At 39.0% G+C, this 18,048-nt stretch overlaps 1 protein-coding gene across 7 annotated transcripts in view; it reads right to left on the bottom strand.

Annotated features, from left to right (window-relative positions):
* MAPK8 (mitogen-activated protein kinase 8) overlaps window positions 1-18,048 on the bottom strand; it is a 138,688-nt gene that overhangs the window by 20,415 nt on the left and 100,225 nt on the right. For 5 of the 7 annotated variants that reach the window (XM_024109687.3, XM_005307312.5, XM_065551611.1 and 2 more), the window contains 5 exons: window positions 15,915-15,973; window positions 15,653-15,791; window positions 10,115-10,280; window positions 5,345-5,416; window positions 2,994-3,176 (listed from right to left, as the gene is read on the bottom strand). In XM_024109687.3, coding sequence (XP_023965455.1) covers window positions 2,994-3,176; window positions 5,345-5,416; window positions 10,115-10,280; window positions 15,653-15,791; window positions 15,915-15,973 — 619 coding nt within the window. Of the gene's footprint in view, window positions 1-2,993; window positions 3,177-5,344; window positions 5,417-5,758; window positions 5,831-10,114; window positions 10,281-15,652; window positions 15,792-15,914; window positions 15,974-18,048 lie in introns of all 7 variants that reach the window. The other 2 variants (XM_065551614.1, XM_008173056.4) reach the window with 1 other exon arrangement.

Raw genomic sequence — 18,048 nt, 5'->3', positions numbered from 1 at the left:
CACCCCCCCCCCCCTGCCAGGGAAGAGCTGAGAAAAAAAACAAGGAAATTAGCTGTGCTACCGGCTAATCAAACAACATGCACAAATCATTTAGGACACCAAAAATCCAATCCTGTTCTTAAAAAGGGTAAATTTTATTAAAAACAAAAAGGAAGAAAATACATCTGGAACTTGGGCTTTTGCTAGATTTTAAAAGAGCAATTCCAAAATTAAGCACCCAAAATAGCTTTCTTGGGGGTTCAGCTAAAGGTTACAAGCCAACAAAAGCATCTGGGGTTAGCACAGAGAAGTCCACAAGCCTCAAAAAATAAACAGAAATAAACCGAATCGTGTCTTTCTAAACATTCCTAATTTACTTACATATTTGGGGGGTTTCAAATCAGTAATTCTAGGTAGAATCTGATGATTTCTCATACCTGGCTTAAAGCTGCTTATAGCATAGTCATAGCCCTGACCTTGCTATGTTCCCCATCTCCGGAGAACAACCACAGATACAAAGAGAAAGCTTCCTTCCCAATTTCAAAAAGTTCTAGCCTTCCCATTGGCTCTTTTGGTCAGGTACCCACTCCCTTTTCTTTACCCGGGGGACTTTTTTTAACCCTTTATAGGTAAAGCAAGCAGAGAACAGCTATCAAGAGGGATTTTGCAGCTGGTTGTGTGTCCATAAAAAAGAGCTCTCCCCCGCCCCCCAATCACAGACCTCCTACACATTGCAGCCGCATAACCTCTCCTACCCACCCCTGCAATAGGCCCATAACCTCTTGCTGTGCTACTGAAGTCCTCACATCATGATTTAAAGGCTTCTAGTTCATACCAGCAAATGACCCATGTCCCATGTTGCAGAGAAATGTGAACCTCCCTCCCCCTGCATCTCTGCCAATCTGACCTGGGGGAAAATTCCTTTCTGACCCCAAATATGGCGATCATTTAGACCCTAAGCAAGTAGGCGAGACCGACCAGTGTACTGAGAGAGAAGTCTCCCACCATACAGTCAAATTATCAGTGCTGGATCCAATTTTATTTAACATCTTTATTGATCATCTGGAGGAGGTGGTGAAAAAGCAGACTAATTGGGTGGTGAGGCAGAGCAAATTCCAACCAGGTCAGAGAAACAAACCTTGAGGAGCTAAACAAATGGACAGGAAATAAAATGTGATTAAACAAGGGGAAGTGTACAGGGCTAGTACAGCTAGGAAAAAATATCCCTATCATTTTAACAAGCTGGATATACTAGGAAAGCAATTGGGCACGAATTTGCAGTGTAATATTGTGGCAAACTCACCTAAAAAGGTCAATGAAATTTTGGATGCAACACACAGAGTCATCATGAAATGAACCTGGGATGCAAGTCACCCCTTATACTGTATTCCACCAGCAAAACTACAACTACAGGTGAATGCTGTATTTAGGCATCTCAATGTTGGAAAGAAACAGAATTAGTAAGAATTCACAGAGAAGCTAAACAAATTTAATTAAGGGGATTAAGGGGATAACTGAATTTAGTTGTACTGGTCCATGACATTAAAAGGCAGGGAATCCGAAAAACAGTTTACAAGAGTTTGAAGTGTGTAAATACTAAAGAGGGAAATAATCATTTAGGGTTGTCCACAGAGGTAGAACTAGGAGTAAAAGTGTGAAAAATGTCTAGACAATAGGGGGAAATATTTCTGACTGACTCTGGAACTGAACTATGGAACAGTCTCTCAAAATAATGGGTGGTATCCATATCACTTGAGTTACTCACAACTCAACAGGATAAAATAATGTATGAGAAAGTCTCGTAGTAGCTAGGAAGTGTTGGGGTTAGGAGATGGACACGCTAGATTATATCTTTTCAATATATAGTGTCTAGGTTTCATAGATTTTAAGGCAAGAAGGGACCATTATGATCTTCTAGTCTGATCGCCTGTATAACACAAGCCAGAGAACTTCCCCCAAATAATTCCTAGAGCAGATCTTTTAGAAAAACATCCAATCTTGATTTAAGAATGGTCAGTGAGGAAGAATCCACCAATGCCCTTGGTAAATTGTTCAATGGTTAACTACTCTCATAATTTAAAATGTACTCTTTATTTAGGCCAGGATATTTAGAGAAAGTAAATACAAGTAAAATCTTGTAGAAAGCAGAGCTAGCCATATCAGGGAAGCCATACTAAAATTCAGTTAATTCAGTGTAAGAGCCTCTATCACTGCAAGTGTTTTTACAATGTGGAGCTTCCATTGTTTCAAAATTACCTCACTGCATAAATAAATGGTACAAGAAACCATTCTCCATGTGTAAACCCAGAGGCAAAGATGGGAGTTCTGAGCATTTCAATGTCTCCTTTCTTCTTCCCAAGAATCCTCTTACCCCTAAATGGGCTATGGTCATAGTGCTGGTCAGTCCCTTCTTTGGCTGATAGTGGAAATGAAAAATCCGCATTTGAGATACAACCTAGGCTGTCCTGTGGACAGGCAGGGGCTATAAGAGTGAGCACCTTCCATTCTCCTTTGAGCCTCAAGTCTACTGTGCTAAGTAGCAGCTGACTTCTAGCACCAAGAAATTCTTATTTCTAGAATGAAGAGATAAAAGAGCCAAAGGCATGGGTAGACAGGATACAAAAAAAGGGATGTAAATTACTTGATCTCTAAAGAGAAAAGAATTCTGGCTACATAGCTTACAACAATAGCTTTCTTTTTTGCCTTTTCCCTCCACCCCACATTTCCTCCAACATCCACACCCCTCTCTAAGCAGTTTTAGTGTCAGCTGTAAAGGAAAATATCTGTTTCTGGGTAACAAAGAAGCTACTACAAGAATATGCAACAGTAGCTCCGGAGAAAACAGGAAAAGGAGATAGAAGTAACCCCAGCACATACATCCCATCCCTTGGCAACAACATTTTAAAGTTTAACTTTTTAAAAGATTCATCTGACAATGGACAAAATTTAAACTTTCATTCACGAGGCTACTACAATATGAAAAATGATACAACATACATGTACAAAGATCTTACCTTTAAGTTTGTTGTGCTCAGAATCAGCTGGGAAAAGTACATCTGGGAAGAGTTTCTCAAAACTATATCCAGCATATTTAGGTCTGTTCTCCACGTAAGTCCGCACTGTTGGCTGCAATTTCTTCATGAATTCAGGGCATGGTGTTCCTAGCTGCTCAATAACTTTATTCCACTGATCAATATCTAAGGTCAAGCAGCTAAGAAAAACATGGCATGTCTAACATTAAGCATAAAGGCTATGTTAAAACAATACAAAATATCTAACAGAGATGAAGGTAGCAGACCGTAATAAATAAAAAGACACTATTAGCTTGTTCAAGAGAACAGTGAAGATGAATAATTGTAAGTCTGGCTCAAGAGTAGTGCAGCTACTATTGATTTTACTCATAAAATATCCAGACCTGCCAAAGGATACACTTGTAGAAAGTACAGTGAGTTAAAAACCCACTGAGCTAAAGCAAATCTCAAATATAAGTTTAACAGAAACCTACCAGGCTTCCTATTTGTATAATTGTCCAGAGAGCAGACAGTCGAGTTCTGTTAGATTCAACTCCCAAATTTGCTAGGCATCAATAAGGCATTAGAGAGAAAAGCCACTCATCGGTGTTTTATCTATATATTCTATAGCCTGACTCAAGCTTTGGCTGTGCAATACATGAAGTGTGTACTAATTAGGAGAGAGGTCACATTTGGGCAATGTAGATGTGCACAACAGGGTTGAAATCCTGGTCCCACTTAAGTCAATGGGAACTTTGCCTGTGCTCCTACTCACTTAAGAGCTAGATACTACAGTCATGAGGACATTATAAAATGCCTACGGAATCTAGATGCATCTAACAAAGCCCCATAAATATATTGCAGTTCTCATTTAAAATGTCAAAAGTACAAGAAAGTTCTAATTATCACAATAAGTCATAAAATGAAAGCCAAGTGTTCAAACTTGAATGAACAAAGATAACTGCATAAATAAGAGGGGTCTAATTTAGCTCCCTCTAAAGTTAAACAAAAACTGGGGTTGCTCAGCAGATGTGAAAAAAAATTAAGCTATTTTTATTAAGACACCTTAACCTTGGGCATGCATATTTGAAAATTTGGGCCCTTGAGTCTTAACATAACAGAAAGTGTCTCCAATTCAATAAGGTACTTCTTGTGTTGTGTTGAAGTATGCAACAAGTCCCACTGAAGTCAAAGAGATTGCTCATGTGTGTGAAGTTAGATAGATCTAAGATGCATTTAAGAAATTAAGCTGAATCAGGGCCAGTGTCTCAAATAAATAACTGCAGCCCCGACAGTTGGATGATGCAGAGCAAGACCGATAATTCTGTTCCTATCTGGAAATATTGGACATAAGAATTTAAGGGTTTTGTCTTTTTCCAGTAGCTTTACCTTTAAAACCAACAAATCTGGAATTTAATGCTTGGTTTAACCAATGAAATTAGTTAAAGGGTTTGGGGGAGGAAGTGAACAGAACTCTGCACAAACAAAACTTCTGATTCTTAGTAATGTCTACTGGTGATGCAGATTTCTTTCAGTCCAGTTTCCATCTAACAAGTCCTCTGCTGGAAGTATCTTTAATATGGCAATGCCCAGAGAGAGACACTACAATTCATTCATTGAATGGAAACACAGGCCTGGTAGATATTTCTAAAAGATGCTTTGAAGATTCACTTTTTTACTATATTTTATATTACATATATAGATTTATGTAGCAATATATTCAGCTATCTAAGATCATCATCTCTGGAGCTTTCCTTTAAAGTAGCACACAAAGCATAACCTGAGACTACGTGACACAAGCCGGACTGGTTAGGAATTTTTTAAACGTCCACTTACAAACACAAAAAGCAACATTGCGGAAGTATTTAGACAACAGCTGAGATTAGTAGAATAGTAGATCACTCCATAAAATGTTCAGTTAAAAAGGAAAATCAAAACATATAACAAGTAAAGCATTCTACAACAAAAGAAGTCCAACTTAATTATGGCAACACCCAGAAGCAATGGATAGGCACTATATAAAAATCTGAAGTGAAAATAAAAGGGTAAAAACCTCAGTGTGTCCAAGTGGATAGCTACTCGTCTCTCTAAAGTTAGTCTGCATGAATTGCTAAATGCAGCACTGCAAGCTACAGTTATTTGCTTTGCTTTTTGAAAATGATATTCCCATAAACAACTTTGTGACAATCAGAACTAAAAATCATGAACTCACAAATGGTATTTTGAAACAGTAATTTAAACAGTGTCGTAGCAGGCAGCAGTGGAGCAGACAAAGACTACTCTGACATGGACCTGAAATGCTGCTGTATGTTTGAACCTTTCAAAACTACATCCTAGGCCAAAGGTAAGGATACGATCTGTACCAGGAAATAAAACACCACCTTTGATCATTTCTCCCATGATGCACCCAACTGACCAAATGTCAACTGAAAACAAAATGCAATGACATTAACATAAAAAGGTAGTTATCAAAATAAAATAAAATTAAAAAATAATCCACACACGTGAAGTAATTATAAAAAAGCAGTGTACAATGGAAATGAGTGAGTGTGAATGTGTGCTAACTACAGTACCAGCAGAGACTATGTCCTACTGCTAGATGCAGCCTGAGTATAACTGAAGTTCTTACCTCAACAATTTTTGAAATGTATCACAAAAAAAATTCATGTCCATTTAAGAAAAAAATTGACCCATATGCATTTTCATGAGAGAACATTAGAACGTTAATCACCTAACTAATTCAACCTGCTGCAGAAGCACAAGGATACAGTCCCTTCCTGGAAAGAGGATTTTGTGGCAAACCATTTCGCCCATAATGCACCCCACAGACCATAAATCCACTATGTTTGTAGCACAAAAAGAAGGAAAAGCAAAGCAAACGGTCATTTAAAATTAAAGAAGCATAACATGACTGCATCCTATCAACTGCAGACAGCACAGGAAGGAAAGAAATCATCGTGGTATTAAGCAGTGAAACTATTTTAACACAGAGTATCTTTAAGGATTATCTTTTCATCTGGCTCAAAGAAAAGTCAGAAGAATAGCCTTTTGCTTAAAATACTGTCTAAAGTGAGAGAGATGCACACATATCAGACAGTTTAAAGCCCATCTTGAAGTTCTTTAGCTTGGAATAACAACATGTAATTATTTCCACAAATAGATTTGCTTGGAATAGCAAAGATAAGTATATTTGTTTAAATGTTTCATAGTGCTTGCAAAAGTCAGTCATTTTAAAGCTAGCAAACCAAATTGTCATTTGAAAGAAGGAAGCGTGTTTCAGTAGTGCACACTTTTAGAGCAGAATTTATGGGTTACTGGCTAAATTTGATTAAGGAGGAACAGAAGAAACTTTTGCCAGGTATTTCCTGAAAAGTGCTTTACTGTGCAGTCCTCTCTCCCTTTAAACAAAAAGGGAATACAAGCAGTAAAAGATCATTTAGCATTTTAGAGGATCAGTTAACAAGATTAGTATGTTCCTGGAAGTAGTTAGACTAGAAATAATTGATTTAAAAATACTTCTACAGCAACGTCAGAACATAATGTTGTCTGATACAAAAGAAACGAACACTCATAATAATACGAGTTTGTATATAAAAAGTACTTAGACTTTCTGCCCTACCTCTCACTTTCTCTCAAAAAAACTCAACCGTGGAAGACATCCCCACTGAAGTACGTTTACTTTTTACAGGTATGCCAATTTTCTTTGCTACTGTTGCTGATTTTTATGCAAGAGTTTTCTTGAAATCAGAGTGATGAATTTTTACTACTATTAGCTCCTTGTCAGACACTAGCTTAGAATTTCACTAAAGTAGAAAAGAATGGGTTTTAAGTGAGAACACTTGCATAATAAAAGCATGTGTAATAGTACTGAGTTAAACAAACTACAGAGTAGGTTCCCTTTCCCGATGTTTAAGAGTTCCTCTAAAATATTACCTAAATCAATCTCCTGATTACAATCTCAACTCTACAGATTAGGTGTTAAAATTAAGGGCCTGGTTCATTTTAAAAATGTTTGTTGCTTTTAAATCCCAGATCATAATTACATGAGTTGTGGCACATAAGTCGCCACTACATTTGAAGATTGGTATTAATATTGTCTTTATAAACTGTTTTCAGGTATTTAAGAACAATGCATTTTTGGCACAAAACTAAAAAAAAAAAAAAGTAAAATTTTGTTCTTGACAGTTTAATGAAGATTCTGAATGTTGGTTGTTTCACCTGCAAAGCAACCCTCTGCTCTCATGAAGAGAAATGCACCCAAAACCTACTGGAGATAGTCTGGCTCAAAATGATAAAAGTGAATTGTGTGGAGAGTAAGGAAATAGCAACCGTATATGAACATCAAGTATTTCTCTTCAGCATCAAATGCCAGGGATTGTAACAGGCTCAAATGAGTGAATGTTAGAAACAACTTCTTTGCTCACCCTTCAAAATTTCCAGAAGTTTGCTCTGAAGAACACTGTCAATTACAAAGGTTTCTTTACAAAGATTTCGTGAAGCTAAAATGTAACCAAGCCTTAAGTCTAAGAGATGGTCTCAGGAAGTTTGAAATAAAAGATCTTGGGTCAAAAATGATCTCGATGAGACATTTTCATATAACTTTTCCTATTCTTCTAATTGTGATAAAGTGTCTGTTGTCTAAAATCCCTACATGGGAAGCACTTACTCCTAATTAAAATTCCAAGAAAAAAAATGGTTAAAGTGGATGTAAAGTTGATATTACATATTGGTAATATAGGGTAAAAATATTACAGGAATGTTTGAATTTCCTGGGTTTGTAATACTTGGTTTCAGATGATCCCTGTAAAGTTTTTTATCCTTAAATTACTGACACACATGTTTAACCGTAACTCCATTTTAACGGTTTTTTGTCTGGAACTTTTCTAATAAAAAAAAAAAAAAATTGAAGATTTCATACAAAAATACTAAACAAGAAACCCAAAGAGAATGCTACCATGTGATATTTCTATTAAAGATACATACTATCAACCTTAAATCTTTTACAGCTCTTTTTGATCAGCCAACGTGCAATGGTAAATCTGGACCTTAATTTGCCCAAAAAACTTCCACTTTTTAATTGGCCAGTGTGTTCTGACTGCTTTGGTGCACCAGGGAATCTGCCATTGAAATTTTAAAGTGTACTAATTCTTGTATAAGACATCTGTACTAACCAATACATTTGCTCCATTCCAGAGTATGTTAGAAGGTAATTCCTGTCAATAGTAGGGTTACCATATTTTAATTTTAAAAAAGGAGGACACCCCACGGGCCCTGCCCCTGCCCCAACTCCGCCCCTTCCCTGCCCCCAGCCCCGCCCCAACTCCTCCCCTTCCCCAAAGTCCCCGCCCCAACTCTGCCCCCTCCCCTGAAGCTCCGCTCCCTGCTCCTCCCCCTCCCCTGCTTCCCACGAATCAAATGTTCACGGGAAGCCTGAAACAGGGAGGCAGCAGGTAAGCTGGGGTTGGGGCTGGGGCGTGACGCGGCCCAGTCCGGGCCCCCTGGCCGAGTGGCTCCCTCTGGCGGCCGGCTGGCCCAGGCCAAGAGGCTCTGGCCCCGGCGTCTCCTGCCCGGCTCGGGCCCTGGCCCCCGGCCAAGCACCCCTGGCCCTGGCCTGGCCCCGCACCGCCGGGCCCTCCCTCCCTATTTTCCCGGACATGTCTGGCTTTTTGGGATTTCCTCCCGGATGGGGATTTGAGGCCCAAAAAGCCGGACATGTCCAGGAAAATCCGGACGTATGGTAACCCTAGTCAATAGGCTGGTAATACTATTAGCCCCCCAAAAGACAAGCCTTAATTATTTTTTAAAAAGGAAATCTGCTGCCAGATTGGAACTTACATAATTGTACAATTATGTATGAGGCAACAGGCCATAATAACGCAAAGGGTGTGATGCTGCTTTTAAAGAATGCTTCTCTCTCAGGGAAAAGTTCTGTTTGTTTTAAAAAAAGGTTTGCTTGTCCTTTTTCTTCTCTAATTAGCCACTTTAAAGCCCCAGAAAAAAGGAAATAAGTGCCTGAGCTAGCCTGATCAGCTAGGTAAATTCAGAGTGAAAAAAACCCTTCATCCCTTGCTTGCTTCACTCAGCATTGGGTTTCTAAATAATAATGCATAGCTTTTACCTAGCCCTTTATACAGCATTTTGGAGGAACATACACACTAATACAAACTAACAGTCTTAGGAGGAAAACATAGCCCCAGCCTCACCAAAAAACTATTCACTCATTCACCTGGAGTAACTTTTTCATCATTGTCTTAGGCTATGTCTACACTACAACTTATGTTGGCACAACTTCTGCCACTCAGGGGTTTGAATAAACCATCGCCCCTGAACAACATAAGTTACACCAACGTAAGTGTCAATGTGGACAGCACTATGTGGCCAACATAGCTACCGCCGCTCGCAAGGACTGAAGTAGTTAAGCCAACAGACGAGCTCTCTCCCATTGGCTTACAGCGGCTACAAGAGAGAGCTTCCAGTGGCACAGCTGTATCGGTGCAGTTGTGCCACTGTAAGCTCTTTAGTGTAGCAGTAGCCTTCATAACGTCAGGTGACTAGTTTTTGTTCCTGGGCTTGTAAATAATAAACCAACTAAAGAGGAAGGTAATTTATCAGAACTGGCACATTTTAAAATAAAAACAAATTCATGCCAGTAGTGAGTGGGCTCAGCTTGCACATCCCTCTTTGGAGTGTCTCTTTCAAAAAGTAGCAAATATATTCCAATGTAGCCTTTTCCTTCCTTATGTCACTTTAGAAGTATTTGTTTTCACATTAGTTACCAATAGGCCCAGCGATGACCTCTCAACCCAGGATATTCTATAGATCAAGGTAGATAGTACATATGGGGAAAGGGCATTTCTCACTTTTTGCAGGTGAAACAAACCACTGTCCAAAGTAGATTATTTATCTTTTTAAACAAACAAGACCCCCAATTTCTTTTTTAGATTAAATGTAAACATTTCTAATAGGTTTTATTAAATATGAACTATTGGGTGTAACTATATTATACATTTTGGTCACAGTGTTACTTTAAAAAAGTTTCTACAGCTTGAAAAACATTAACATGTAAAATGTGGTGTGCCAAACAAAAATAAAAGCTATGTCAAAGAAAGACTATATTTGCTGACCGTTTTCTTTGTATCCCATCCCTAGGATGACCTCTGGTGCTCTGTAGTAACGAGTCACTACATAAGGCGTCATCATAAAACTAGTTCCTGCAGTTCTGGCCAGTCCAAAGTCAAGAATCTTCAAAGTGCAGTCTGATTTTACTACTATATTACTGGGCTTTAAATCCTTAAAAAGAAACATCATACATGACTGCTAAGACAAGAACAAAACATTCTGCAGTTCAAATCTTAAAGAAAATAACCACTGGCATAAAAATTAAAAACTGGGCCATTTTTATAACTTCATTCTTCCAATATTTTTTTTCTCATATGAATTAATTTTCATATCTTCAGCCAACCAAAGAATTAAACCTCTGGTATTACTCTTCAGCAGTTTATGTAACAAGTAGGGGGAGAAAAACACAACTAAGGTTACTAGATATATTAGCAATGTTTGAAATAATTTGGGGTTAGTGTGAAATGTTAGCACTGAGTCAAGTATTACAAATTGCTTAAGGGAATTACAGTTCCAAAGAGGAACAAGGATGGTTGAATTATTAGAGATAATGTCACAACAGGACTTTTTAATCATAAATGGTATTCAAAACATGAAGATTCTTACGATTTAATCAAGCAAAACTTTTTACAGTTAAAATGCATCTGTTAAAAAAAGTGAGTTACCCTGCATCAACTTTACCAATCAAGGTTGCATTACCTCTTTTGATTTGTTGTAGATATTTCTCTGAATGATCAGAAGGAAATTCATGCTTGCAAAGAGTTAGTTGCCAATAATGATTTGGTTGGTCATCGGTTAACCAACTTTAAATTTAATAACGACAGAACCCCGAATTGCCATTGCAAAAACTTCCAGAAGATAACCCTGCACCTTTAAAAACAGGAATCAAAATACCTTCCCAAAGTTTCAAGGCACTTTAGCTGGAAGATTTGCAACTGAACTCTTCAGTTGAGCTCTACAACCAGATTTTTATTTTCCATTGCCCCTTTTAAACTCAGTCTTCCAAGATGCTTTACAAAGCTATGAGCTACAAACTGCCCATGCAGCGTTTACAGAAGCATATAAGGCAACCATTTTGTTCTAAGCCATATCTTCCACACCTTTAGATGTCACAGAGCAAACGCTGGCCATATCATCAGAAGGTTTGTCCTAAAAAAACATCATGAGATCTCTCATTCCCACCTAACTGATCACTAGAGGAGTGATTCCCCAAAAGACAGAATTACCATGGGATAGAAGACCAAGATCTGGCTCCCCTTTGAGACAGAAGATACTGATATAGGTAGTTTTTATATGGTAATTTTCAGGCTTCCAGTGAGCCTCTCTAATATACAAGAATACTGCAACACTTACTACAAACTATAAAGTAAATCAAACCAGTGTACAGGAACATTTGAAGTCAGTCACCTTCCCACCTCTCCCCAAATCATGTGCTAGGAGAATGTTTTTGAAGATATGATGCATAATAAGGGCTTCTATTGACTCTAGAGATTAGTCTTCTGCTTACAAGATACTCAACATTTATCTCATTCAAGTGTGATGAGACATTTCAGCTACTTAGGACAATACTTATTTTAGATTGTGTTGGAGTTGTGTTTATATCCTGTTTGAATACTCTTGTATATATGCAGGTTTCTATTATGGGGATGGAATTATTATAGGACCTCTGGAGCAGTCCTGTTTCCCCATCAATAAATGATGTGGCATCTCAGCCTGCCACAATATTATTGTATTAACCAAATTCATTCTCTTCAAAATTGTGAGGCTAGAATTGAGGAAAGATTTTACCATCATCATGAACAGGAAATAATTCCATGCACCCACGGTCATTTGCTCGCAGAAAGTAAATGCCTACATAAGCATATCCATTCTTCAATTTCCTTCCAGTATTTGACCTCCAGAAAGTCTAGAAAATTTGAACGCAAATACAAATCAACAAGCCATGTATCCTAACGTGCTTCAGAATTCCCATGGCTAGTACTGCCACAAGGTACATTTTAAACTCATTCAGGTGTACAAATATATACATTTTCATTATAGCAGGGGCTCAAAATCCTGATGTGTGAATGATGCAGTGGTTAGAGCAGGAAATTGATATGACGACTCCTGGATTGTATACCCAATTCTCTCACTGACATTCTGCGTGCCCTTCAGCAAGTCACTCCAGACATCGCTGGGACTCAGCTCAATCACCATCTTCCACCTGCAAAATGGAGACTAAAGCATAGTTCTAGAGCTGTTGCAGGTTCAACCTTTGTAAAATGCTTTGAGTATTCTGGGAACAGGTGCTCATGTACAAGGTATTAGTAAGGTTAAGCTATCTATAGTCAAATCTATACTGAGAAGTACTGATGTGAAGGCTATGCATTTTAATTATACATGTAAAAGCAGCAAAGAGTCATGTGGCACCTTATAGACTAACAGACGTATAGGAGCATGAGCTTTCGTGGGTGAATACCCACTTCTTCGGATGCAAGAAGTGGGTATTCACCCATGAAAGCTCATGCTCCTATATGTCTGTTAGTCTATAAGATGCCATAGAACTCTCTGCTGCTTTTACAGATCCAGACTAACACGGCTATCCCTTTGATAATTATATATGTGTGCAATTTGCATGGCCAGTAAAAATTGTGGGAGCTTTCCTTCATTTTTAGCCTTTACACTGTACATGTATTGTGTTTCTGCCATGTTTGTGCATATCAAGCATGCTACTGTTTGAAGCAAGTATTTCCACAAGCAATGCAATATGTCCCGCATAAAAGCACGTATACAGCACTTTACACCTTCAAAGCAATGTGCAAATATTAACTCTCAACCTATATGAGGTAAACATTACTATTACATAGAGAAGCTAAGTAACCCAATTATGCTTCGTTAATGGCAGAGCAAGTTTTAGAACTCAGGAGTTCCTGACTCCCAGGTGCCATGACCATACCAAGACCCCGAATGCACCACACACAACCACAGAAAGAGATAATATGGGATGAACAGTGTCAACAGGGAAATTGGCATTAGACATTAATGATATTGTTGCTGAGGACCTGGCTAAGTGAGGTACAAATAAAATCACTGCTGAAGGTATATGTGTTCCACATAAAGCTAAGGTCCTTTGCAAATATCCCTTTTCTTCAGAAGGTTTGTTGTAACCTGCTTGATAGACACAAGGAAAACTAAAGCTTTACACCTTTAAATACAAATGATTAATTGATGCAAAATTAAGCAACACAACATTTTTCATGAACAGCAGGCTGATCTTTCTATGAAGGCTGAGAATGAACTGTCATAATATGAGGACCTGAAGTTGAAATTGATCCATCTGTGTCATTCAGAGCCATTAACGCATTCAAAGATCATTATTTACACAGCAAATGTGCCAAAAGTTAGCCTTGCCAGAACAGGTCATCTTGTGAATTTATACTGCACTACAATATGAAGCAATTCAAATGCTTCAGGAATGTCAGTACAAATTCTAAACTACAACTACCAGGAAGCACTGAAGCTAGATGTCCTGATTTTCAAACTATCACCCACCACCAATAATATCTGGAACTGAACTGAACACTGTGGTGGTGAAGTAGCTCCTTTTATAACTATGATTGCATAAATGTTTCCATTCACCTGCAGGTTCTCTGAGAGCAGGGGCTCTGTATTATGGTGTGCTTAGAAGGTTTGAAAGGAGACTGCCCTGCAACTCCTAAAACTGACAGAATAGGGGCTCCCCTCCTATGTATTTCAACATGGGTTAGGGGAGTGCATTCTCGCCAAGTATGTCCATAGTATTGGGATTTCTTTTCCTCAGCGAAAAAACCCTAGGAAAATCCATACTATAAGCCTCTGAAAAATATCAAGGTTGTACAGCTAAGCACTCAAAAGACAGGAAACGCCAAGGTTGCATGTGTGGCCTTTCTTTGCACCCCTGGATCTATGCATTATGATGGAGACTTTGATGACAAATAAAAGTGTCACAAAAATCACACTGAATTTCTCATACAACATAGTATCTATCAATTTTTTGGAACCATCCTAAATAAACAAATGCAATATTCTGTAGTTTTTTATCTGGTATACAAAGGGTAATACAAACATTGAAATGAAAGAGTACATGGAAAAATAGTAATAGCACACAAAACTACAGGTCAAGTACAACAGGATAAGTATTTCAGAATAATAAAAAAAATTTCCTGGCATATACATATCCAAGTAAATTACCTTGGATAGTTAACTGTCTCATCCCCTGAATTGCACCTAAGGAAGGCTGCACTGCTGATTGAAGAGAATGTATAGTATATGGGTGCTGAAAAATAATTAAATGCATACCGAGATGAGAACTTATTTAAGAAGTCAATACACACATATATATAATTAAATATTGTAACAATGAAAACAGAGTAAGCAAACGAAGTATTATAAGTTGCTAGGTATTACTAAGATTATAATATAATATAATATTTGAGAAATCATATACAATTATGTAACTGTAGACAGTATTGTAATGCATGGACAACTTAACTTCACAATTTCCTGACCTGAGTGCCTAATTAAGCAACCTTGACTTAATATAAACAACACAATGAGACTGGGGTGGCCAACCTGAGCCTGAGAAGGAGCCAGAATTTACCAAAGTACATTGCCAAAGAGCCACAGTAATACGTCTGCAGGCCCCCAGCAGCTCCCACCACCTGCTCCCAGTGTCTCCCACCCACCAGCACCTCCCCCTCCCTCCTGATCAGCTGTTTTGTGGTGTGCAGAAGGTTTTTTGGGGGGAGGGGAGAGGAGTGAGGTCATGGCAGGCTCAGGGGAGGGGGCAGGAAGGGGTGGAGTGGGGGCAGGGCCTGTGGCAGATCCAGGGGTTGAGCAGTGAGCACCCCCTCAGCACACTGGAAAGTTGGCGCCTGTAGCTCCAGCCCACGAGTCGGTGCCTGTACAAGGAGCCGCATATTAACTTCTGAAGAGCCGCATATGGCTCCGGAGCCACAGGTTGGCCACCCCTGCAATGAGGAAACAGTTAGGCGGCTTACAGGATAGAATTTTCCAAGTTACATGGTTATATAACGTTTCACTCACAGGACTAGATAATATTTGATTATGCAGAGAATTTTAGAGGTGTATAATGTGTTTGTTATTTTAAAAAATGCAGAAATAAAGATTACATTATGGCAGTTTAAAAATATATGGAATTTCACATTTGGTTACCAAAAAACGAAACAGGAGTTTAGTTGGTTTAACCAATTAGTATAAAAAGTCACTCTTTTCCAGGTATTCTTTCCTTCTGATATCCACTGGGATAAGAATTCTACTGCAAATTAGAGGAGGTGATGCAACCTATTATACAGATTTTGGACAATGTAGTCTAGACAAATTGAGATCCAGTTCAGGAGGGACTCAGACTTTTGTTTAAATGTACACACCCACACACACCCCAACACCAGTGCAGGCTTTGAAAGTATATACATGGTTTCCATATTAATAGAATTTTTCCTGGCTCCTTAATACTGAAGGCAAGAACATTAGGCGGATTTTAAAAAGTATAGTATACCACTAACCCTATGTATAATTCCAGCAGAGTGAAGATGCTTGATACCACACAGCATCTGATAAAGAAGGTACGACATTCGTTCATGGTCTAGCTCCATCTGAATCACTTGGCAGAGATTTGCATCCATGAGCTCCATCACTATGTAACTTATGAAACAACAACAAATGAGTAATTAGAAAATAAGGTGTATTGTCTGAAGTCCATTCCACTGCAATGCTCGTGACAAGTAACTAAATAGTTAGAAACTTGGGGGTAAAAATTAGACTTACACATCTTGAAATTCTTCCAGAGATTTCTGTGGTGTGAACACAATCAGTAGGCCAATTATCTGTGGAGAGAAATAAAGAAAACTCACAAAAGGTCAACAAATAGATTTTGCTTACCTCTGCAAAACACACAATTGGTGGCTGGAAAGAAGTAAAACTTGGTCTAAGAAGTCTCCTGATCATACAAGTGCACTTTGCTCTCTACTACGCATAACCCAATAGTCATTGTTAAGAATTGCATTGACCAGCTTTCCAACTAATGTTGCCAACCCTCCAGGATTGCCCTGGAGTCTCCAGAAATTAAAGATTAGTCTTTAATTAAAGTTTATGTCATGTGATGAAACCTCCAGGAATAGGTCCAACCTAAATTGGCAACCCTATTTCCAACCTAACCTCTGAAGTCAGAGACTACAGCACTTTTGCACAGTAATACGCATTATCACTGGCAAGGTGCATGTCCAAATAAACTGCCCCTGTAGTAACAGGATGAAGCGACACAGGAAGGTTGAGAAACTTCTTTTGCGCCCTGGAAACCGGAAGAGCTGAAGATGATTCTGTGCTGTACCAGAAGTTCTGTGTGTTCAAATTCAAGGTGAAATATAACTTGTAAAAGAAGAAATTATAACATTTACTGACACTGAGTGATGGAAGTAAGAGTTACATTGCCAGGCAGCAAGAACGACAGATTAAAATGCTTCAGCTGAAGAGAACAGGTTGCATAGAGGTTCTCTAAGGACAGCTACTGCAATGTCATAACCCTTCAAGAGGTGTGGCGTGTTTACCTTACCATAATATTTCATTAGAAATTAATCCAGAGGTAGATTAGGAAGCAGAGTAAGTGCTTATTAAATGAAGTGCACCACTGATTCTTCACAAAGAAAAGCACAAGAATAAGTGAGCAAAAGAGGAAACCAGAGCTTCCAAGGGAAGGATGGCTGGAAGAGGAAGTAGCTTGAGTGTTTGCATACAAGAAGGGAACGAGTTACTACTAGTCACCATGATTACTGATGCTGTGTGTGAAGAGGGAACACAGCTATACTGAGCCCAAGCCTGTACCATCCAGCTGAGGGACAAGAAAATGAAATAAGCACTGCCATACAAATATCAGATCTTTACAACAGGTGTCAATGGGACACTGGCTTTACCATTTCATTGCAGGAGGGGATAACTGTTTTACAGTTGAGATAATTTATAGCAGAGTCATTCAAGCAACCAATTTACTGCTTTTATAAATGCCATGCTATAATTCCCACCAAATTCAGCATAAAAAGAAGACTCTGATGCATGCAAGATCACAATATTTTGGCCAGCAGTGCTGGGGCCGTGCTTGTGCCCTGAATGTCCTCATCCTCTCCCCCACTTGATGGGATTAAGGACAAAGTAGGCCCCAACTGTCCCTTAGTTCCTTCGCCAATAGAGAATCCAGATGGTATAGGACTCCATAGTAGCAGGGAAGGAGAAAAGATCATGGAATCCAAGTGGACACAACATCTCAAAGAACCACAGATACTGTTGGATAAGTCATCTTTCTCTCTTCTTTGAGTGATTGTCCACATGGATTCCACTTCTGGTGGCTAGCTAGCAATGCCCTCAAATCAGGAGGTAGGTGCTAGGAGTCCTAGTTAAATGAGGATTGCAGGACAGCTCTACCAAAGTGGGAGTGAGATCCTGAGGCCACGACTAAGGAGTAGTGCTGGGTGAAAGTGTGGACTGATCCTCATGTAGCTACCCTGTGAATTTCTGAGATGGGGATGCTTTTTAGAAAAGCAGCCAAAGCTATCTGAGTCCTGGTAGAATGGCTTCTAACCTGCATGGGTGGATCTCATAGCATAATTTAATACAATTAAATATCAATTTAGACAATCTTTGGGTGGATATTGTTGGACCTTTAATTCTGTCTGTAACTGTTACAGACAGCCTGGGAGAGCGCCTGAAGGAGCTGTCAAGGTCATTCAAAAAAGCCCTGATCACATCCAGGGTGTGCAGTTTGGTTTCCGTCTTGATTACAGCAGGGAAGAAAACTAGCCAAAAAAAGGGCTCCTCAAGTGCCCATCATTAAGTGAAACAGCCACATCACAAGAGGGGCAAGTTTTGAATGCTGGGGACCTTGTTTCAGCTGTAGCTGCTAAATCCCAGT

Source organism: Chrysemys picta, chromosome 7 (assembly GCF_011386835.1).
Source record: "Chrysemys picta bellii isolate R12L10 chromosome 7, ASM1138683v2, whole genome shotgun sequence".
Classification (NCBI taxonomy): Eukaryota; Metazoa; Chordata; order Testudines; family Emydidae; genus Chrysemys; species Chrysemys picta.
This window is presented reverse-complemented; position numbering and strand designations above follow the sequence as displayed.